Genomic DNA, 21,385 nt, shown 5'->3' with positions numbered 1-21,385 from the left:
ACCTATTTTTGTCACTGGGAGGACTTCCCTCTGGGCTTGCCCATGGTCGTCTTCCACTGTGTCCCTGGTATTACACTGCCTCCAGGCGACGCGACGCTATTTTTCATTGCACTCTTGGGCTTGCCCGGGACGCGAAGAAGATGGCTTTTTGAAGGTAGTACAACTGCGTAGTAACTTCGTACCTGCCCTATCGCGTAATCGACTGATTATCCATTTCATCCATATCGTGGATGTCGTGGCGACGAGCAAATGCAGAGTTGCAGACCATCGCCTGGTATCAAGATGTTTTGAATCCAGTTCCACCCGCAACGCGGCTGCTTATCCTACCTACATCTCCAGTGGTGCACAAACCACCTACTCGCTGTGGCCTTGCTTTGCCCACGCTCTCAAGACGGTCTTCTTGATCTTCCCTGTGCTGGTCTTCGGCAGCTCCTTCACGATTTCGACCTCCCGTGGGATCATGAACTTGCTAATCGAACTCTGGTTTTTTGCCCAGTCGATCACAGCACCCGGGTCCAGGACCTTCCCCTCCTTCACCGTCAGATATGCCTTCGGTCTCTCGCCCCAATGTGAGTCGGGGACCGCCACCACCCCGGCTTCGAGAACATCAGGATGTTCGACCAGCATGCTCTCCAGCGCGACCGAGGAGATATTCTCTCCGCCTAACTCGCCCCATTAGCACAAGCCAGAACAAAACAAAACAAACAAAACAATACGCGACAACAAATATCGGGAGGAATATTGGGAGGCTTGCAGATAGCAAGTTTCATTCTCCAACTCACCAGAAATGATGATATCCTTTGCCCGATCCTGGATCTGCAAGCTCCCATCGGGATGCATCACCGCCAGGTCTCCCGAATGCAGCCACCCGCCGGCGAAGAGCTTCCTCGTCGCCTCGGGGTCCTTGTAGTACCCCTTGCAGCAGATGTTCCCCGCGAAGACGATCTCGCCGACCTCCTTACCGTCCCTGGCGACGTCGACGAGCACGCCCTGCTCGGCCAGCTCGGCCTTGACGACGCGCGCGGGCAGGCTGGTCAGGAAGCCGTGGCCCTGGCGTGCCATGCGGGCGTATTTCTCCGGGGCCGGGAGGGCCTCCCACGCGGGCATGTGGTAGCCCTTTGTGATGGGGCCGTAGGTCTCGGTCAGGCCGTAGACGTGCACCGGGTGCAGGTTCAGGCCGCTCATCTGCTCGAACAGGTGCGCCGTCGGCGGGCTCGCCGCAACCGTCACGCGCACCGGCCGCGGCAGGCGCTCTGCCTCCTTGGCCGCGCAGAGGAGCGTGTTGACCGTCGGCGCCGCGTTGAAGTGCGTGATCCCTTCCTCCTTGAGCAGCCGCCAGATCAGCGGGTAATCGATCTTGCGCAGGCACACGTTTGTGCCTCGGACGGCGCAGATGGACCACGGGAAGGTCCAGCCCATGGCGTGGAACATGGGCAGTGTCCAGAGATATTTGCATCGCCCGGTGTGGTAGTTCATGCCTGATTCCACCACGTTTGCTAGGGCTGCGAGATACGCCCCTCTGTGGGTGTAGACCACGCCCTTTGGACGGGAAGTAGTCCCGGAGGTGAAGGGGATGGCAATCATGTCGTCCTCATTAGTGGCCTGTGAGTGGAGGCCAGCCCAGCCATTGCCTCCCTGCTCCCGGTCATACGTCAAGCCTTCCAAGATGACCTCATCAAAGGGTCCGCTCAGCTCCCCCCGAGTAACATCGGTATCCTGCTCATTCTGGTAAGTAAATTGGAGACACAAGTCGTACAGGGTCACTTTGGCCCAACCGTATCATTGATCACCCGCGTGTTGGGGTGGTCCCTCCGGTACAGCTCCAGCAGGTGCTCGTACTCGAAATCAGCAATGACGGCGTCGACCTCGGCGAAGTCGAAGATGTAGGCGATGTCCTCAGGCTTCAGCCTGTAGTTGACAGGCACGATGACGGCGCCCGACGCGACAACCCCGTAGATGGACTCCAGGAACGCGGGCGTGTTGGGGGCCAGCACGCCGACCCGCTTGAAGCCGTTCTTGACAAGGTAGTAGGCCAGGCCGCGGGCCCGGTCGGCGAACTCAAGGTAGGACCGCCGCAGCACCTTGCCGTTGGCTGTCACGTGGTAGATAGCCTCGGCTTCGGGCTCAATGGCTGCGGCTCTCTCGAGGAAAAAGGTGGGCGAGAGCTGGTGGATGTGGCTGCGGAGGCCATCTGCCCCATCCTTGGGTCCCGACCCTGACAGTCCGAGGTGCCCGAGTATGTTTCGGAGCCGTGATGGAGGGTTTGACATGACGAGGAACAAGCAATGTCTAGGAAGAAATAGATTGGAATAAGGAAGGAGCCTACGGGTGCGAAATCTATTATTATAAGGGCGTTCTACCGAAAGCCTCGGATACGCTCCGCCCACTTCCGTTCGCCCTAGATGACGGTTCACAGGTACAGTTTACCTACGTATAGTCGTCGCCCTGCGACTCCACAAGTTTGGAGCGCTGATCTCACAGGCATCACGGGGTAGGCGTTAGCGCCGTAGATAGCCGAGACTGGGGTACACCCCAACTAAAACATGACATTGAATTATGAACACTTTGTGATGCTTTGCACTCTCGAAGAAATTGCCCGAAAGCAGTGAGATGCCTTCCTCGGTCCTTTCCTCTGCATTATCCCGGAGAAAATTACCTACGTGTAGCTATCTTGCAAACCGGTAACGACGTATGTATTGGCTTTAGCAACCAAACTCATATATAGCGGTGGTTAGGCGGATGAACGAAGTCGCGAGTTTCGTTTGCGGATGCTCCCCTTTCAACTCTCGTCGTCTGTCGACGTATCTACGAACCACAATATATTGCCGCTCTGCGGCCGCATAGGCAGGCTCCATCCCCAGCTGGCGTCAAAGTGCGGTATGCAACCACTGCTTAGAAATCTCCCCACCACTTCTGGCGGATGATCTCCATCCTCAACTCCTCGGCCCACGGATCGAGGAACTTGGGAATCACGTCCTGCCACCCTTGCCGAACCCGGTTCCCGTGCCACACAGAAGTGTACTCCCAGTATGAGGGGTACCACCCCGTAACTCCCAGTCAACGATACCTAGGACCTGGTCGCCGCGGACCAAGATGTTGAAGGGGTTCAAGTCTCCATGCGTAAACACAGGAGGCGGCCACCGCCTGTCCTGCATGGCCACCATCTCTTTGATTTCCTTCCAGTCCTGGTCACCTTTGCGGGTTGGATGCTCCTCCGGCCGGAGATCCTCACGGAGCCAGAGGTGGAAGTCCTGGATCGATTTGAACGGGCCAAACCGGGGTCTAGACCGGGAAATGCGGGAATCGCGCAAGGAGCTGCCGACGCAGCTCTCGACCCGCGTGCCTGGAGGCGCAAGTTTTCTCATTTCCTGCAGCATGCGCTGAAGCTGCGCAAAAATACTCTCGCGATCCGCGTCCGTCAGTGTCCTCCAGGCCTTTGCGAACGTGTCCCTCCTGGATGCGCTCCATGACGATGTAAGCCCGGTTCCTGTGGACAAAAGCACAGTGCACGTGGGGCACTGGCACGGAGGTATTTTCGGCGATGAACCTCAGAGTGGTGGCTTCGGTGAGGTGGACAAACGGGCTCGCCTTGACGATGAGGTGCTTGGATATGGGGATGCAAGGGCCATTGTATCTGTAGAAGCGCGCGGTGGTCTTGAGCGCGAGGAGAGTCAAGAACGGCGGAAGAGCGTATTATTGATGGCCAAGTGTTCGGTGCCCTCGTGCTGCGTGGGTGTGTTGTCGATGGGCGAGGGGGGCGGGATGTATGCTTCTGACATGGCGAGGTCATTTTCAGCCTTTCAGGTCATTGTGTTGGTTGCGGACCAAGGCACTGTTAAAATACTGATGAAATTTGCACAATTTGTTAAGGAGCTGTACCGCCTGCGCTTCCAAGGCAACCCGCATGAGGGAATATAAAACTGCACAACCCCTGCAAGGCGGATAGAGTAGAAACAGAGGGATTGGCCCCCTTTTTCGGTGGTGGTCCGTTATTCTCTCCGCCGTCGAGGTCAACAAGCTACTGGATACGGGTTCACAGAGTATAAGTCTAGCACTACCTAGGGGGTTGCGAAAGGATATGCCCAAAAAGGATGGGCGATTTCTTGCGCCATCCCTTCTGCTCTGGCATCTCATTCACAGTAAACACATAGGGTCCCTTAGGGAGAGCATATTATTTACGTGCAAGGAATGATGAGCGCTCTATTTCACCTCAATAAAAACTCTCATCTAGGCTATCCAATCTAGACCAGCCCCATCCGTCCGTCCTCTATTCAGTCTTGATGACGCTGTCGAAGAGCGGCTTCAGGCTCTTTGCGCTCTTCTTCGGGTGCCTCTTCTGCTGGTCCTCGTAGTCGACGTAGGTGACACCGAACCTCGTCTGGTAGCCCTCGGCCCACTCGAAGTTGTCCATCAGGGACCAAGCAAAGTAGCCCTGGACGTTGACGCCGTCCTCGGAGCTGGCCTTGGCCATGGCCTTGACGTAGTCGTCAAAGTACTTGACCCGGAAGTCGTCCTCGACGATCTTCTCGAGCGGGAGGTCGCTCTCGCCCTTGATCGACGTGCCGTTCTCCGTCACGTAGATCTTGGGGTAGCCGTACCGCTTGCTCAGCCAGTTGAGCAGGTCGCGGAAGCCCTGGGCGTTGGGGCGCAGCCAGAAGGACTCGGTCTCCTCGCCGATGCACTCGCCGCTCTTGGAGTAGAAGAGGGTCTCCAGGTTGCCGAGGAAGTCGTCGTCGGGCGGCGTGCCGGTCTTGTGCTTGATGTAGTTTGCAGTGTAGTGGTTCATGCCGTAAAAGTCGTTGGAGCCCTTGACGAGGGCCACCTCCTCTGGTGTGAAGGTCGGCAGCCGGTCGCCGAGCTGCTTGCGCATCGACGCCGGGTACTCGCCGAAGTAGATGGGGTCGGCGAACCAGCTGATGGCGAACTCGATCTTGCGATCGCACGCCTCGACGTCGGCCGGGTCCTCGGGATCCCACGGGTAGGTGGCGTCGCCGTTGAGGGTGATGCCGATCTCGCCGCCCTGCGTGGGCTTGAACTCCTCCCGGTAGACCTTGACAGCCCTCCCGTGAGCGACGAGGAGGTTGTGGCCGGCAGTCCAGGGCTCGCGCGAGCTGTCGCCGACGGCCGACTTGGAGCGGTCCGAGGTGTGGCCGGGCGCGAAGTACCCGGTGCTGTAGCCCAGGATAGACGAGCACCACGGCTCGTTAAAGGTGATCCAGTTCTTGCACTTGGGAATGGCCTTGTAAACGACGCGGGCGTAGTTCTCAAAGTCGAGCGGGAACTCAACCCTGTTCAGGAGGCCCCCGTAGCGCTTGTCCAGCTCATCTGGAAGGTCCCAGTGGTACAGGGTAATGAAGGGGGTGATGCCGGCCTCGAGGAGGTCGTCGACAAACTTGACGTAGTGGTCGAGACCCTTCTGGTTGATGGGGTCGTTGCGGCCGCCGAGGGGGATGATCCTCGACCAGGAGAGTGAGAAACGGTAGGCCTTGGCGCCGATCGACTTCAGGAGGTCGATGTCCTCCTTGGTCCTGTTGTAGGAATCGCAAGCAACGTCGCCGGAGCTGCCGTCGGCGATCTTGCCGGGAATAGCACAGAAGGAGTCCCAGATGGATGGGCCACGGCCGTCCGACTTGGCGCCACCTTCGATCTGGTATCTGGAGGCAGGGGGGAGAGCCAAGGTTAGCTAACTGTCTGGGACCGAGATCACGACCGTAGAGCGCAGAACGGAGCGTGTTGGGTCAAACTTACGAGGCGGTGGCGAAGCCCCAGATGAAGTCCTTAGGGAGAGACATGGCGTGATGGGTACTGGGTGATCCTCCGGGGAAACACCGAGACAGGATCAGGTCGGGCTCAACAAAGGTTCAGCGGACCTCACAAACTCGGAAGGTATATAGGAAGAAGTAGGTAGCACGGAGGTGTGTGGGGGGGAGACAGCTCGAGGATGGTAGACAGATTTATGTGAGTTACGAGAGAGTGAAGCGACCCCCAGAGGAGAGGATGGGGGGAGCAGCGGCATCTTTATACTATGCTAGAAGGCACCGGTCGCACCGTTTCATCTTCGGGTCCGCTGAGATTGATTGATCTTTTGCCCAATTCTCCCGCGTTCGGACCGTCGTGACCGAGAAAGGCTGGGCATAGCCTGAGAAGGATGTTGGTGGCCAGCCGTGCCAGCAAGCAGCCCCAGCAACCAACATGCCCTGACCCCACCGCGGGGTAAACAGGAGGGGAGGGGGAGGAGGAGCAGTGCAACTGGGGAAACCCGCCCCGTCAATGGAATGTTGCTTTTCTTGCTACCTGCCTAAACCTATGTTTTCCATGGCCAACCCTACCTCGCTTTTGGAAACCAAACAGTGTGTGGTTCCACCCGTCCCTCATTCCCCTATCAAATCAAGACATCCTGCGATTTAACGACTGTGATACCAGCCAGCCAGCCCAGGAACGTCGAAAAGGCATCAAATAATCGCAATAATCTTTGCGGTCGTCCGCTCCTCTCCGTTGCCACTAGGAACCGTGACTGGCGGGCCGCGAAGCCGACGGTGCTCGAGCGGGGAGGACTTTTGTGAGGCACGATCGCTAAAACTTCGGCAAAACCTGAGGAACTTCGGGCAGTCGAGCAGCCAGAGAATAAAGCCGCATCTCGCCATTGGGGCCTTGCTGCGTTACTATTCGCCGCGCCGCCCGGAGGCGCAGCGCCTCCCGATCCCGTGGCCCCCTGTCTGATATGGATTCGGAGGGGCAGCTATGGACGGTGGGTAATCCTCGGCTACGAGGTGAAGCTTGTAGATGCAGGCAGCCCGCCCACCTTCCAAGGCTTGTGTGCCGTTCTGTGTTCTGCAATTCTGCGGAACCAACTGCGGGTCTACCGGGGGGGCGGGAGCCCTATATGCTATTGATTGTATCGTACATACAATACAGAATAGGCAGCTCTTCCCGCTACCGGTGATCCCCAAAAGCGATCTTCGGATGCCAGCCCCGATACTCAGAAGAGAAAGTGTCGGAGATCGTCCGGAATCGACCATCAACATTCCTTGTTGCCTAGAAACCGATCGGACTGTCGGGGTGAGGGGCCAAACGAAACAGCCACTCTCCAAAGAAGTTGTGGTAAGGTCTAGTCCCTAACAATGCCTTCAATGTATTTGTGATTGTCATCAATGGCTCTCGGATGCCTGCTTATTCGACCGTCGTCAGCCCATCAGGATTAACCTTGATAGCAGCCACTGTTGTACGTAATGCCATCTGAACGCCCCCAATTGCCCTCAATGTACAGTACCATACACTTCAATAGCTCGTGCAGCAACCTTGAGATGCGTGGCTAGCGGATCTTGCTGTCTAAATAAATGTCAATGAAACGTCGCGTGGTGAGTCCCTTCCGTGCCCTTGACAAAGGAGAGAAAATCCCTCCGCCGAAACGCCCCCTAAAAAGACGCGCCCGGAAAAAGGAAAAGAGCCGATGGAGACTAATCGAGATCGTGAAACACTGCGGAGGATGCGAGGGGCACGCCAGCGAGGCACGCCCGGTGCAGCGGGATGGACATGACTGCTACTGTGGAGACTGTCATGTGCTCCAGCACAGGTGTCCTCAGTGCTGAACCCCCTCCACTCCCTCCATCGCGCCGGGCTCGCCGCCGTCGTCGTCTCGCTCGTCCAGCTTCCTCTTCCCACTTTGTGGTGTGTCGCTGCCACCGTCCCCGGTGTACTCGACAATCTCCCACTCGACCCTGACGGTCCCGTCCCGGCTCTGGCCGCTTCCCTTGGCGGTTCTTAGGTTGCCGAGCCTGCTTCCCTCGACCATCGTTTCGAACCACGGGACGTTGCCAACGGTCTCGCGGCCGCTGTGGACGGCTAGCTGCCCCTCTTCGGGCGCCGCCATAGCTGAGTCAGTCGGCGTCTGCGGCGCCGAGTCCGGTTCGGGGAGCAGCCCGAGGTCCTCGAGGTCGCCGAGGTCCTCGCTGCACAGGCTGCCCAGGGTCAACTGGATGTAGTCTGCCTCGGAGCGAGGCTCCTCGGACCAGTAGGTCAGAGGGGTGCCGCAGAAGCCGCAGAAGTGTCGCATCGTGTGCTGCTCTCGCGGCGAAGTGTATACCTTGCGGATCATGGCGCTTGTCTCATCTGGGAAGAAGGCAAATGTCGTGCTGCGGTACCAATCAAGCGGGACTCGGATGTGGGCGGCGAGTGGAGAAGCTTGAGAGACTCCTGGGATTGTGGGGGTTAGATGGTCCCAAGATTCTGAGTAGGTCTTGAAGAAGACGTCCGGCTATGTGGGGGAGCTTACTGTGAGATGGGCACGAGTTGAAGAGGACCCGAGCAACTTCGCTGGTATTCTTGGGAGCTTGGATGATGTAACGGTTACGCCCGCAGTGGCAGTGACCACGAAGGGGGCGATCGAAGTTCATGTTGATGTAGCTGAATATGCTCTGGGGAGATCTAGAGGGAGTGTGAGAGTTTAGCTCTCAAGACGTGGAGGGCAAGGAAGATGAGCCCTTTCTCTGGTATGGGAATTGGTGGTGGTTGTTGATGAGATTCTGATCAGGCACTTTCAACACGGCATTTCGCCTATGGCCTGGATATACGTACTGTACCTGCCAACTTGGCGGGGCGTCGGCGCGGGGCATCGATGTGTGTCGAGCACTGTGCAACACCGTGTTCAGTGGTAGATACCTACAAAAGGATACCTACATTTTCCTTTGTGTAACCATTGAACGTACAAATGGAATAAACCGAAAATGAAATATAGGTAGGTATCCGTAACACAGCATCGAGGTCCACGCAGTGGACGTGGGACCGTCATGGGTATATCAGATCCACACTCATCAACAGGGCATCGCCTTTCAAATATACATACAGTGTAACCAATTGCTTCGAGGGGTATAGGTCACCACGGTTGCCTGGGGCCGTTGTTTACGAAGAATGTCTCATTGATGACAGGCACGTAGGCAGGTCTCCATTGCAGCCTGCACTATGACTCGAAACTCGAAGTCGGGACCTCCCGTCTTGAACACTCCCTGCCACGTACCTGGATAATTGTCTCCTAGTCCTGTTCGTCCAAGGCATCAAGAGTTTCCATGGCCTCGTCCGAGATCTCAAAGTCGTACACCATGGCATTCTCGCGGATTCTCTCAGGCCTCTCACTCTTGGGGAGTGGCACCCACCCCTTTTGGAGGGAGTATCGAATCAGGATCTGAGCAGGTGTCTTTCCATACTTTTCTGCCACGGCGACGAGCGTCGGGTCTTCCATCTTTCCCGCCCTGGCAAGTGGGCTGTATGCCTGCACCACGATCCCGTGCTTCCTGCAGTAGGCAACAAGCTCCCGCTGCTGCTTCCAAGGGTGAAGCTGTTTGGGATTCGTCGTGGTCAGCGCCAGGGTTCGTTTACCTTTGAATGGACACAGTCCTCCACTCCACTCACAAGGATCTGATTGACCATTGGCGGCCAGACCTTGGCATAGCCTCTCATATCTTCGATGTGTTCGATCTCGTAGTTACTCACCCCGATCGCCCTCGCCCGGCCCTCCTCAAACAACTTCTCGAGCGCGAGCCACATGAGCCGCCTCTCCCTGCGCCCTCCCCACGGCATGTGCACGAGGAACAGATCCACATAGCCCCCTTCCCCTTCCCCATCCCCTTCCCCATCCCCATCCCCATCCACCCCCCGCTGATCAACCCTCCCCACGCTCGCCCTCGCCCTCCGGTACGTCGCCTCGCCCGATCTAGCCGAGTGCCGGATCTTGGTCGTGACGAAGACGTCGGCGCGCGGCACGCCGCCCGAGAGGACCCGCACCACCGCGGCGCCCACCTCGGCCTCGTTGCAGTACAGCTGCGCTGTGTCGACGTGCCTGTACCCTGCCGCCAGGGCTGCCTCGCACGCCGGACCGACGGCGGGGCCGTGGATCTGGTAGACGCCGAAGCCGAGGAGGGGCATTGCGACGGCGGGGGACGGGGAGGAGGAGGAGGAGGAGGAGAAGGGGTGGGAGGGGCTGGGTAGTGGGGTTGTGGATTGGAGGGTTAGTTGCTGCTTTGGATCTGCCATTCTTCTTCTGTTCTCTTTGGCGCGTGTTAGTTCTCGCCGGGTAGTCGTTTTGCAGATGAGAGCTGAGTGGGGCTATATTACGACCAATTTGCATATACGGATCCGTACAATTCATTATATCGTTAAGCGCTGAACATGGTCCTGTAGTGTAGGGGTTATCACTCTTGGTTCTGATCCAAGCAACGCAGGTGACCTTCATTTATATTTTTATTTTGGACTTGTTTGGCACATTCGAAATCAGTCCAATCGTGCAATTGTCTGTCAGCTTCACGTTTGGGTATTATCTCAATTCGTCATTGGTGACGAAGAGTGACCTGGCGTTCTACGTTGTGTGCGATAGGATGAGCTGGCACGAACGACCGGTAGGAAGATGAGAGTCTAAACATGGCTGATATAGTTCTACGTCAAGCATGAAGCTTCTGGTTTTGTCCCCCGTCTATCTCAGTCGCCGATTCTCTAAAGTTCCCGATTCCCTCTCCCTCCTCCTTGGAAATATGTGGCTCGCTTCCTGGGGCGGTGGTGCTGCTTCTAGCAGTGGTTTCTTCGTCGGCACCAGCAGCCTTCTCATCCCTCCTAAGATACCACTTGAAGAAATACACCAACATCTGCGCCAGGAACACCTGCTCTATGGTATACAGCAGCACCGGAATCTGAACATATGCCCTGGTAAGGTCATCCGCCTGTTTCCACATGGCCGACACGAGCGGGATCCCCAGGCTGGTCGTCTTCGCAGCACCGCAGAAACAGATAGCTACTGTCTGCTCCTTGCTCATTTGCTTGACCGTGACCATCCTCCGTAAGATTGCCGGAAGACGCCTCCCGAGTCGCGAGTCCGCCACGTTGCGATTAACCACCTCCATGACCTTGGGCGGTGGCCTGGCGATGGAGAAGCAGGCGACCGTGAAGATCATGTAGGTGGCGACGTTGATAAACACATTAAAGATGACCGATCCCGACGGCAGGAGAAACAAGGCCCCCGTTTTGAAGGCCCCCGAGAACGTCGTCCTGTGGGAACCACGGTCAGTCGGGGGGGGGTCGCAAAGCTGGACCACTGGGGCTCCAGTAAGAAAACCTACCACACAAGCGTGATCAGGAAGAAGGCCGCCACCTTGGCAATGTAGAGCTTCTCGATCGCCCACATGACCTGCTCGGTCCAGAACCACCGGATCGCCTGGCCCGCGGCCAGGGGCAGCACGACGCTGAGGCCCAGCTGCATGGCGACGTGGGCGTACATCTGGTTGAGCGTGCTCGGGGACGCGGGCCTCCAGGCGTCGAACACGGGCTGCGGCGGCAGGAACGCGTAGATCAGGCCCGGCGAGATGAAGGAGCCCAGCGTGTTGCCGACGACCACCTCGATGATGGCCGCCGCGTCGTCGCCGCCCGCCGCCCGGGTCATGACCACGTTGGAGGCGATGGTCGTGGGCAGGCAGCTCACCACGACCATACCCACTAGGATGCTGACATCTATGGCCCCTGAATGGAGGTCGCCGGCTGCGATGATGATTCGGATGATAACTGGGGGTTGTTAATCGTGCTAGGCGGACCCAAATAAGGGAAGGAGAGAAGGAGGGTATGTAGAAGGAAAGGGTTTGCAAAACAATCAAACAATCAAACGAACCTAACTGTATCACGGGTATGAGGATGAAGCTGACTCCTTGGACGATGATGTGCAGCCTCCAATTCGCCAGGTTCGTCAACAGCTTCTCATGCGACAGCTGCAACCCGCTGACGAGGAAGATGAACGCCACTGCGCCGTATAGGATGGTGTATTCGGACTTGATGATGCCGCCATGTGCCGCCACATCTGCAGGAGTGAGTCAGTCACCCAATTGAAGCCTCCATCCCAGCGAGATTTTGACGTAGGATTGGATCCGTTGGGAGTCGATCAAATAAACTCGTTCAGGTACTTACTGGGGAAAAAATACGCCAGCAGGCAGCTCAGACCAAACCCAATAACAAGCCACTGGGCGAGGATGAACTTCAAGAGCTTCGAAACCGCGGAAAAGAACCTGTTGGATTTCCCCTCTCCTCCCTTCTGTGCCCGAGGCTGGTCATCGTCGCAGGAGTCGTCAGCCATACTCGGCGACGTGGAGCATCCAGCAAATAGTGTCTGCTTTTAGACATGGGGGGTAATAGACACTAGCCCAAGGTGAAAACTATATAACTTGGGTGAAAAAATCACACCCTTGTTTCCAGCTCCGGGGCAATCGCCGGCGTGATGCACGCCAGCGGATAGATCGCCGGCGCCATGCGCCGAATCGGGCGAGCTGGAATTCGTGGCCGTGTTATTGCCACCTAACAGCGACCCGATGTCGGGAGGCAAGGGGCCGAGACATTCGGGTTGTACAAGGGGTTTGGGAAGCGGCTTGGGCCGTCATTGTGTACGTTTTTTAATATGGGCATTCCACAACACTGGTAATTCAGAACGACACATATCTTCTTCATCCCTTGGCGACATTTATTTTATTCTCAATCTGCACCTCGACAGCAGCACGCACATATACTACCCACACTTTCTACTGCAACATGGAGTCTAGACTCTCGCCAAGAATACCCTCGATCTTGACGATCCACCTGTGCGTCTCCCGCTCCACTACCTCATCGTCGTCGTCCTGCAGCTCGCTGATGAACGGCAGCATCTCGGGGAGCATCGAGAGCCAGTCCTCGCCCAGCCTGTCGGTCAGCGCCTGCTCGCACAGCACCACCGCCAGCCGGACCGCCGCCTGCTCGGACCGCAGCAGCTTGAGCAGCGACCCGTTGAGCTCCTTCTGGTGCTCCTGCGAGTCCGCCGCGGCGGCCAGCTCGGCGATGGCCGGGACCAGCTCCTCCGAGACGTCCACCGCCGACGCGTGCCCGAACTGCTGGACGAGGACGGGCGCGACGGCGCTGAAGTGCGACGGCGCCTGCCAGAAGCCGTCCTGGTCGTGCTCGAAGCACTTGGTGAGGGTCCGTAGCACGCGCCTCCACAGCTCCTTCTCCTCGGCGTTCCTCGGGTTCGATTCCTTCAGTATCGCCGCAGCGCCGTCGATGACGTATGTTCCGTAGCTGGTCACGATCGACTTGAGGTTGTCGAAAAAGGCGTACAGGAATCCGTAGACGCTCTCCTGGCGCAGGATCCTGCCCATGCGGTCCTGCTTGGGTATTCCCGAGACAGAGTAGTCCACGAGCGCCGTGAAGATGGGGCGGAATACGGCGTCGTTGAGCTTGTAGACCATCTTGAGAGCGGCCTCGTTCACCGTGTCTTCAATGGCTTTCAGGCTTGCCGCTGCCTGTCCACCCGTAATTTCCTTGTAGGGATCCCGGCGCCGCAGATCCAGGGCACTCATGAAGATGGCGCTCAGGGCTGGGATGTTCTTCGCAATGGCCGATTTAGGATGCTTGTCAAGACTCAGGCCAAGGATTTGGAGATACTCCGTCAGAGCCTGCAGGTTCATTAGTACGCGCGCTCTATCGCTCGATGGAAGCCGTTCACTTACCAAGAAGCCAGAATCCGCAGCCTTGGTCCAGTTATGTTCAAGTGCCGTGAACATGGCCTTTGAATCGACCAGCCTGGCCAGGAGTCTAAGGCATTGTAGTCGGTTCTCATCAGCCTCATCATCCAACCCTGCCTCGGCTGAGATATTGGAGCAGACCAAGAGCTCGTCGAGATATGCGCCCGAGAACATGTAAGGCAAGTGCTGAGCTAGCGAGGTAAGGAAGGCATAAGAAGCATTGTGCAGCCCGACGTCCACCTTCTCTCCTTCAAGACTCTCTCTTAGGTAGCCTAGGGCCTTGGGGATGGCGGATGGCAGGACTGGCACGATGGCGTCCTGTAGCACATCGACCAGGGAGGCCAGGCAGAGAAGAGCCATGATCCGGAGGCGGTCGAACGACTGTCCCAGGCATTGGTCACCCGCAATAGTAGCGGCAGCAGCCGTGACAGCCTCGATATCCTTCTTCCCGTATTTCTCGGCGATCTTGTCCACGCACACAATGGCGGTATGCTTGTAGTGAACATCGTCCGATTCGCGGATGACGGCTGTCAGCTGCGGCAGGAATGCCAACAGAGCAGTCCTCGACTTGGGGTCCGAGGTCCCTTCCTTGTCCACGCGCATTTCCAGTCCTCGCAGCACCTTCTGTCGAAGGGCAACGTTGGGTCGGTCAAGGAGGTTCTCGACAGCCTTGATGAACTCTCCGATAGACAGCAGGTTCAGGAGGCCAGATAGAGCATCGCCGCACCGGTTGTAAAGCGGCTTCTTGGTCTTCACCACGTCGGCCAGTGTTAGGATATCCTCCAGGAGAGTGGCGTAGGAATCCCGCATCTTCGCTGCTTCCATGTCATCCCGTTCGGCGAGTTTGGCAATCTCGGCCTTGAGTCGGCGGTTGCCCAAGAGGTGCGGGAGAAGAGTCAGTTCCTTGAGTGCGATCTTCTGGGACTCCTGCTCGCTGTCGTCGCTCCTTTCCAACAACACAGCTGACAGGCCTGGTTTGGGCTTAAATATGTCGCGGACCAAATCCAGCAACTTGACCAGACTCTGCAGCTGTATCTCGACACTGAACGAGTCCATGATCTGAACGAGGAATCCAAGAATGTCGTCGGTCGTGCCATACCTATCCGCAAACATGGCAAGCACGGCGAAGAGGAAATCGTGTGGTCCCAGATTCTCGACCAGGGACAGGAACAATACGTGTCTGCGATGAGAAGGAATGTGCTCGTAGGCGACCACGAAGCTCGAAAGCAGCTCTGAGGCGCTCGCAACCAAAGGTCTACGACTCTTGCGGAAGGTCTCGATGAGGGGTGGGATGACCTCCTTGATGGTCTGGTTGACCACATGGCTTGAGTAGTCGTCCGCCTGTCTCAGGACCGAGCTGCCCATGAACGTGAAGATGGGCATAACGCTGTGGAGGACAACATCCGGCGCTGTCTTCGCCAAACTTGCCACTAGGAGAAGCGCTGCGTTTTGCACCGCGGGACTCGAAGACCTCTGGATACACGTGACCAAGACATCCCAATGCCCAACAGAGGCATCGATCTGGAGGTTCTTGTTTTTCTTGTAGGCGGGAATCATTGCAAGGAGGCTGCTGAGAACCAGGTTCTGAAGATACCCTAGTTCGGAACCGACGAGATTCCGAAGATACTGGAGGTCTGACAGAGTCGTAAAGAGACTGTGAAGCAGTTGCGGGTGATCCTCTGGCTTGGACCCCTGAATAAGTTCTAGCACGAAGGTGATCTTGTTCAGGAGGGCCCTGGTCTCGGGCGTGCTCTGCAGGTTGATGCTGCGATTATGGTCCGAGGAGCTGACCCGCCGGCGCTTGTTCGCGGGAATCTCTGTCGCGATTTTGGTGGAATCTCTGCAGGACTCTAGGAACTCGAGGAGAATGTCTGTTGTCAAATCAACGTTCCGAAGAAGGTCTGCTGACTCGATCGAGACTAGATTCTGCCCCGGTGACGCTTGAGACGCTTCGTGAGAGAGTTGCAACATCGTCTGCGCAGTAGAGAACTTCGTGTCTCCCTTCATCGACGGCCACATCTTTCGTATCCTTGAGAAGATGCTCTGCAGGAAATTAGGTCGTTCCGTAACTTGTGGCGTCTTGACAAGGTCGAAGAGCACATCAAGCCCTGGTTTATCATTGGCATCCACGATATCCACACACGCAGAATCTACCGCCGCTTCCTCGAGCTCCTCGCGGGCAGCAAATTTCCGTGCACCATCTTGACCGAGGCCTGCCCACCATCGGAGCAAGGGAAGCAAGAGTTGTGTGCGTGAGGTACCTGAGATGCTCCGGACTTGGTTCAGGGCATCGAGCAGCCTGACCTTAACCAAGAGGAATGGCGTACAGATAGCGTGACTTGACAGCGCCCTCATGATCGACAGCCTCGTCGCATGAGAAAGCGAGTGCGTATGTTTCTTGCCCGGCTGTGCTTCTGAAGAAGACGGTTTTGAGCCGTACAGGCCATCCTTCAGAGCTACGGAGATGTGGCCATGGTCAATGATACATTCTTCCAGGGCTGGGATGAGAATCCTGTGAATTAAACTTTGCGCAGCTCCAAAGTCCATCGCTTGTGCCTTTCCTATTGTCCCGTTTTCAGAGGCCCAGCGGTGCTCTTTTCTTGATTGTGTCTCCGGGTACAAGGTTCCCAAGGCAACGATGAGCTCTGCAGCGGCCCGGCGGACCTTCTTAGCTGGATCTCGTAGAGCAGCGATGGAATAGGGAAGAATGGCTTGGAAATCCACGTCCGCGCAGTCCTCGGCCTTTAGTCGATGCTTCGCCTGCTCGAGGGCTGTAGCTCTTGCCAAAGTCGGGTAGGGGCCACACCAGACGCGGATGTAGAAGCTCAGATAAAAAGCGTCCGTCGGGGTAGATGATCGGCATAGAATAGGGGCTTCGTCAAATTTGACAAGGCTATCTCGGGTCGAGGCGCAGGAGAGGAACAGGGAGTAAAGCTCGCCATACAATGTGTCCGAGCCGTGAGAAAAACAATCAGACACAGAACGACTCTGCTGAGACAGTCGCTCGAGGGAGCCATCCAAGTCTTCTTGAGCGGGTGTGGCCAGATCGCCGTCCTTCATCGCGGCATCATCTGATGGCCGTCCCTCAATGGCAGGTTTGGGGCGGACTATCATTTCCAACTTCAGCTCCAACTCCTCGATGTCGAAATCCACTTCCTCAATGGTCTGTCGTATTGTTTCCCCTATTTCTCCAGCTTCTTGGGAGAGCATGACCAGGGCCAATCCCAGTTGCTTCCGTATCTGTCCGCTTTGGTCGGTCTCATCGTCGATCCGGTGGGCCGCCACTAGAAGTGCCTTATAGGCTGTCCGAACTTGCTTCTCCGAAAGAATGGTACCCAAGAGAATCGACTTGACGACAGGCAGCACTCGAGAGTCTCCTTTCTTGTAGAGCCTGTCGATCAGACCAAGGGTAAGTCCACTAGCGAGCTTGTCTACTCGATAGTTTTCGCCTATGGTCTGCAGGCTCTCGATGAGATCAGGCACCTTTAAAAGCGACTTGGCGACTTTCCCAGGAAGTGGCTTTGTGGAGCGGTACTGAGCGAGGATCGATAGGCATATGAGCCCGGGCCGCAGAGTCTCGCTTGTCCAGCCGTGAACAAGCTGCTCCATAAAGGCCGAAAGGGCGGCGTCATCAAGATTTCCCTTGGAGGTCAGGACCGCCACAACCATGTAGCTCGCAATCTGAATTCCAGGGACTTTCTTCATCACTAGTGATTCGCTGAGAATCGGCGCTACTAGCTGGAGCAAGGCGATGTCATTTTCCGCCTGAATGCTTCTCCTCCCGGACCTCATCCGGTCAAGCATGCCATTGACAGCCTCCGTCATGATCCCTCCCCAGAAAGATATCAAAGCCGGGTAGTCCAGCTGCGATTTACATGACTCGAGAGTGTAGGCGGATATGGACAAGAGCAACTCGGGCCGGCTGGTTGCCTGTTGAACGATGGCAGCTCGAGGAGGTGCAGTGAGAGACCGGATGTATGGGTCGAGGAACCTGTACTGGGGCGGAATGATCGGTGGTAATATGGACATCAAGGTGACGAATGCCGGAATCGAATGGTATGGGAGAAAAGTTGCAAGGAGACTCGCCGTGTTGAACTCATGTATCCTATCCCCATGTCAGAATAATCCCCTGAACACGACCCTTTAATACGTACCGGAATCTTCGAATGAGCCACTCAATTGCTTTAATGGCGGGCATAAGTCTCAACCTCCCCCCAGCAAGGCGGAGAAAAGCATCGATCCTCTTGTCCAACATTTCATTCTCGGTAGCTGTGAACTGGGTGCGGTCTTCATCCTGGCTCTGCTCACTGAACAGGGTGGTACTGAATTGAGTAAACCGACTGTCCAGGCGACATAAATCTTCAAAACCATCGTGGCAGACCGTGTAGATGGTCTGAAAGCTCTGGCCCGTAGCGACCCGCGGCTCGAAGATTAGGGACTTGGAATGCGCCGCTCTTTGTGTCTTGATATTCAGCGAATTTTTCGAGTTGGCAGAAATCTGCGCCAGCTGCGCAGCCAGTGAGGTCGCCATATTGTTCGCAAGCCTCCGAATGGCTTCGTCAACCAACTCCTTCTGTATCTGTGACGAGAATATAGAGGAAGTTCTCGCTCATCCAGGCGCGGGGACTAAGACGAGGCCTGGGAAACTTATGGATGGACCTGACCTGAATTTTTTTGGTCGGAGAGGAGTTTTCCCGATAGATAAGAGATTTATCCAATCAAACGCCTTCCTGATAAGAAAGCCTACCCCACTATTCAACATCCCCTGGCCAAAATTTCCATCCCTTGAGCCACGAGCTGCAGAAACTTGGGAGAATTTTCAAGGGCAGGCCGCAAAATATCGACGCCATGGCTTCAAGACCTTCCAAGAGGCGGAAGCTGACCCCACCCCTATCAGACGATGAACATGCCCCCAAAGCCAGTTCCAAAAAGCTCAAGAAAGCTTTCCTGGCGAACGCTGCCAGCTGGAATCTTGAGCAAGATTACGAATCCCGGCCCAGAAAAGGCAAGAAGAAGGATAAGGAGAGCACCAGGCTGCCTATCAAGTCGTCGGATGGCCGCATTGAACACCTCCAGACATTGGATGATGACGATGCGTCTGTAAAGAGCGATGCCGATTGGCTTGGGAGCGACGGGGAGGACGCCGCCGAACCAGCCCAGGCCCTCCTAAAACCTGCGCCGGAAGCGCCTCAGCTACCGGCCCGTGAGCAGGTCCGGAGGGCCCAGGAGGAGCTTGCCAAGTTGGCAACGCAGCTGAACGAAAACCCGGAGGAGCACCCGGGAGCCTTCAAGGCACTCGCCAGGCTGGGGCAGTCCAAGTTGCCCGCTGTCCAGAAGATCTGCCTTGTCGCCCAAATGGCGGTGTATAGGGACGTGATCCCGGGCTATCGGATACGTCCCGCCTCCGAGAGCCCTGCTGAGGAGAAGCTGTCCAAGGATGTGAAGGTGGTACGGGCTTACGAACAGGCTCTTGTGTCTGGGTATCAGGGATATATCAAGGAGCTTGCACAATATGCAGTATCCAGGTCTACAAACTCTCAGGAAGTGAAAGCTGGGAAGGATCTGTCAACAATTGCCATCACTTGCGCCTGCACATTGCTCAACGCGGTTCCCCACTTCAACTTCCGCAATGAGCTCTTGAGGATCCTCGTGAGGAAGCTCAGCTCAAGAAGGCCAGATCAGACATTCTACAAGTGCCGGGATGCTATTGAGACCCTGTTTAGGGAAGATGAGGAGGGGAGACCCTCTCTGGAAGCAGTCTCTCTCCTGTCGAAAATGATGAAGACACGCGACTACCGAACGGACCAGAGCGTCTTGAACCTCTTCCTCCACCTGCGTCTTCTTTCCGAGTTCTCGGGCAAGGCATCGCAGGACAGCGTGGATCGCCCGACAAGAGAGGTTGTTCCAAAGGGGAAGAAGCAGAAAGAGAAGAGGGAGTTCCGTACGAAGAGGCTGCGGAAGGACCTCAAGGAGCAGAAGGCACTCCAGAAGGACATGGCCCAGGCCGATGCACTGGTCAGCCACGAGGAACGGGACCGCATGCAATCCGATACCCTCAAGCTGGTCTTCGCCACCTACTTCCGCATTTTGAAAGTGAGATCTCCCCAGCTCATGGGTGCCACTCTCGAGGGGCTCGCCAAGTATGCCCACCTCATCAATCAGGATTTCTTCGGAGACCTCCTCGAGGCTCTGAAGGATCTTATCCGCCATAGCGACGAGGACATGGAGGACCAGGGGGAGCAGTCCGACGAGGATGACGATGACAGCATCCCAGTCGTCCGAAATCCCAGCCGAGAGGCTCTCCTCTGCACCGTTACCGCCTTCGCGCTTCTCGCCGGCCAGGATGCGCACAATGCTCGGGCAGACTTGCACCTGGATCTCTCGTACTTCACCACTCACCTCTATCGGGGCCTCCTCTCCATGTCCGTCAACCCCGACCTGGAGCTGAACGCAAAGTCCCTCCACCTGCCCGATCCCGACATGCCAGCCTACAACACGGCGAAAAACAAGGTCAACCTCGAGACCATGACGGTGCTGATCACCAGGTGCCTGAGCGCGGTCCTCCTTCCGCCCTGGAACATCCGCTCCGTGCCCCCGCTGCGGCTGGCCGCTTTCTCAAAGCAGCTCATGTCGGCGTCGCTGCACATGCCCGAGAAGTCCTGCCAGGCGGTCCTCGCCCTGCTGGACGACGTGGCCAACACCCACGGGAGAAAGATCAAGGCGCTGTGGAACACGGAGGAGAGGAAGGGGGACGGGACCTTTAACGCGCTGAGTCAGAGCATCGAGGCCAGCAATCCGTTCGCGACGACGATCTGGGAGGGCGAGATCTTGAGGAGGCACTACTGCCCAAAGGTCCGGGAGGGTATCAAGATGCTGGAGAAGACTCTGGCTAGTAGTTGAGATGGGTCGATGATATTGCATGGCATAACGGAGCGTGGTCAATGTCACTAGTTCAGAGTTCTTTAAATAAAGCCCTCACGGCGAGTTAGTCTACTTCAACAACGTGCTTTTTCGGGTTCCTGTCTCTTAAATAAAGGCCATTGTAGCCCTCCTGTTCTCTACGATGGAGTGGCATGGGAGGAATATAAGCCTCTAACCTCCACACCAAGTGTTTGTTCGGGTTGCCAGAGCTATTGGAAGTTCCTAACACAGTCGTTAGTAAGTCTATGGAAGTCTTGGACCAAGACAGAGTCGTAAATGTTATGGAGTCTAGAGCAAGGAACAACCAAGCCGATATACTGATAGCAGGATTACATAGTACGGCTTGCGGACGCTCCCTTGGGGCGTTCTTCTGGAGAAACGCTAGAAGCGGACGATCTCCAGCGATACTAGGCATCGCGCCCGGGTCCCGCTCTTCGGATAGATGGGGAAGTGCCCGGGGATAAGCGGTGCTGTGCTAGTGGGTGATTTGCAGCAAGGAGACGGTACGGCAGCTTTGCGAGGGAAGCATGCACGTGCGGAGAGAAGGACGTCAGTGTAACCCAAGCAGAGTATTGGAGTGGGATATGCTTCCATTACCAGGTTATGGTAGCTCATGGGAATGGCACTGGCGCATCCTCGCTCAAAGATCCTTAACTGTAAGTACAAATGGATCAGTACAAATGGATCATACACGGTTCGACGACGCCGGAAAGAAAGACAGCCCGAGTCGAATGCCCTGCAGCATCAGGCTTACGAGGCCGTTGGTCATGACAGAGATCTCGATATCAGCAGGCAGGCAATGAAAGACGCAGTCCACACACCCTCAATGGCGTTGGTAGAAGACCACGGAGAACTGCAGGTGTCTGGGGATGGCCCAGTTGGCAAGAGACGGAGTTCCCTGCGCATGGTTCTATCAATGCAACTGCCTCTGACCGCCAACAATGGGC

The 21,385-nt window shown here is 56.5% G+C and overlaps 8 protein-coding genes across 8 annotated transcripts; 1 reads left to right on the top strand and 7 right to left on the bottom strand.

The window, feature by feature from the left end:
- On the bottom strand, positions 1–2,416 carry QBC33DRAFT_544090 (AMP-binding domain protein). The gene is made up of 3 exons (XM_060428422.1): positions 1,776–2,416; positions 783–1,716; positions 1–662 (listed from the first exon to the last, which is right to left on the bottom strand). Exons 1-3 carry the CDS (start codon positions 2,268–2,270, stop codon positions 355–357), a joined length of 1,737 nt encoding a protein of 578 aa, XP_060282036.1. The 5' UTR covers positions 2,271–2,416; the 3' UTR covers positions 1–354.
- Positions 2,417–2,548: 132 nt separating this feature from the next.
- On the bottom strand, positions 2,549–3,906 carry QBC33DRAFT_590695 (uncharacterized protein; the record flags this gene model as incomplete). The annotated part of the gene is made up of 4 exons (XM_060431622.1): positions 2,549–3,021; positions 3,063–3,401; positions 3,445–3,654; positions 3,880–3,906. The coding sequence occupies 4 exons, from the start codon at positions 3,904–3,906 to the stop codon at positions 2,893–2,895; spliced, it is 705 nt and encodes a 234-aa protein (XP_060282035.1). The 3' UTR covers positions 2,549–2,892.
- A 159-nt stretch (positions 3,907–4,065) lies between these two features.
- On the bottom strand, positions 4,066–5,907 carry QBC33DRAFT_138622 (glycoside hydrolase superfamily). Its single transcript, XM_060422100.1, has 2 exons — positions 5,749–5,907; positions 4,066–5,654 (listed from the first exon to the last, which is right to left on the bottom strand). Exons 1-2 carry the CDS (start codon positions 5,790–5,792, stop codon positions 4,268–4,270), a joined length of 1,431 nt encoding a protein of 476 aa, XP_060282034.1. The 5' UTR covers positions 5,793–5,907; the 3' UTR covers positions 4,066–4,267.
- Positions 5,908–7,579: 1,672 nt separating this feature from the next.
- Positions 7,580–8,393, bottom strand: QBC33DRAFT_454904 (uncharacterized protein; the record flags this gene model as incomplete). Its single annotated transcript, XM_060424749.1, has 2 exons — positions 7,580–8,193; positions 8,273–8,393. The coding sequence occupies 2 exons, from the start codon at positions 8,391–8,393 to the stop codon at positions 7,580–7,582; spliced, it is 735 nt and encodes a 244-aa protein (XP_060282033.1).
- A 357-nt stretch (positions 8,394–8,750) lies between these two features.
- Positions 8,751–9,927, bottom strand: QBC33DRAFT_544080 (NADP-dependent oxidoreductase domain-containing protein). The gene is made up of 2 exons (XM_060428421.1): positions 9,434–9,927; positions 8,751–9,362 (listed from the first exon to the last, which is right to left on the bottom strand). The coding sequence occupies exons 1-2, from the start codon at positions 9,916–9,918 to the stop codon at positions 9,029–9,031; spliced, it is 819 nt and encodes a 272-aa protein (XP_060282032.1). The 5' UTR covers positions 9,919–9,927; the 3' UTR covers positions 8,751–9,028.
- A 464-nt stretch (positions 9,928–10,391) lies between these two features.
- Positions 10,392–12,322, bottom strand: QBC33DRAFT_138575 (sodium/bile acid cotransporter). The gene is made up of 4 exons (XM_060422098.1): positions 11,938–12,322; positions 11,645–11,830; positions 11,103–11,541; positions 10,392–11,031 (listed from the first exon to the last, which is right to left on the bottom strand). Exons 1-4 carry the CDS (start codon positions 12,101–12,103, stop codon positions 10,431–10,433), a joined length of 1,392 nt encoding a protein of 463 aa, XP_060282031.1. The 5' UTR covers positions 12,104–12,322; the 3' UTR covers positions 10,392–10,430.
- QBC33DRAFT_138577 (uncharacterized protein) lies at positions 12,323–18,158 on the bottom strand. Its single transcript, XM_060422099.1, has 3 exons — positions 17,672–18,158; positions 13,503–17,622; positions 12,323–13,448 (listed from the first exon to the last, which is right to left on the bottom strand). The coding sequence occupies exons 1-3, from the start codon at positions 18,046–18,048 to the stop codon at positions 12,543–12,545; spliced, it is 5,403 nt and encodes a 1,800-aa protein (XP_060282030.1). The 5' UTR covers positions 18,049–18,158; the 3' UTR covers positions 12,323–12,542.
- Positions 18,159–18,319: 161 nt separating this feature from the next.
- Positions 18,320–20,460, top strand: QBC33DRAFT_138568 (nucleolar complex-associated protein). The gene has a single exon (XM_060422097.1). It carries the CDS (start codon positions 18,366–18,368, stop codon positions 20,415–20,417), a length of 2,052 nt encoding a protein of 683 aa, XP_060282029.1. The 5' UTR covers positions 18,320–18,365; the 3' UTR covers positions 20,418–20,460.
- The last annotated feature ends 925 nt before the right edge of the window (positions 20,461–21,385 follow it).

This window comes from Phialemonium atrogriseum, assembly GCF_030411735.1.
Source record: "Phialemonium atrogriseum strain 8032-3 unplaced genomic scaffold QBC33scaffold_18, whole genome shotgun sequence".
Lineage (NCBI taxonomy): Eukaryota > Fungi > Ascomycota > Sordariomycetes > Cephalothecales > Cephalothecaceae > Phialemonium > Phialemonium atrogriseum.
This window is presented reverse-complemented; position numbering and strand designations above follow the sequence as displayed.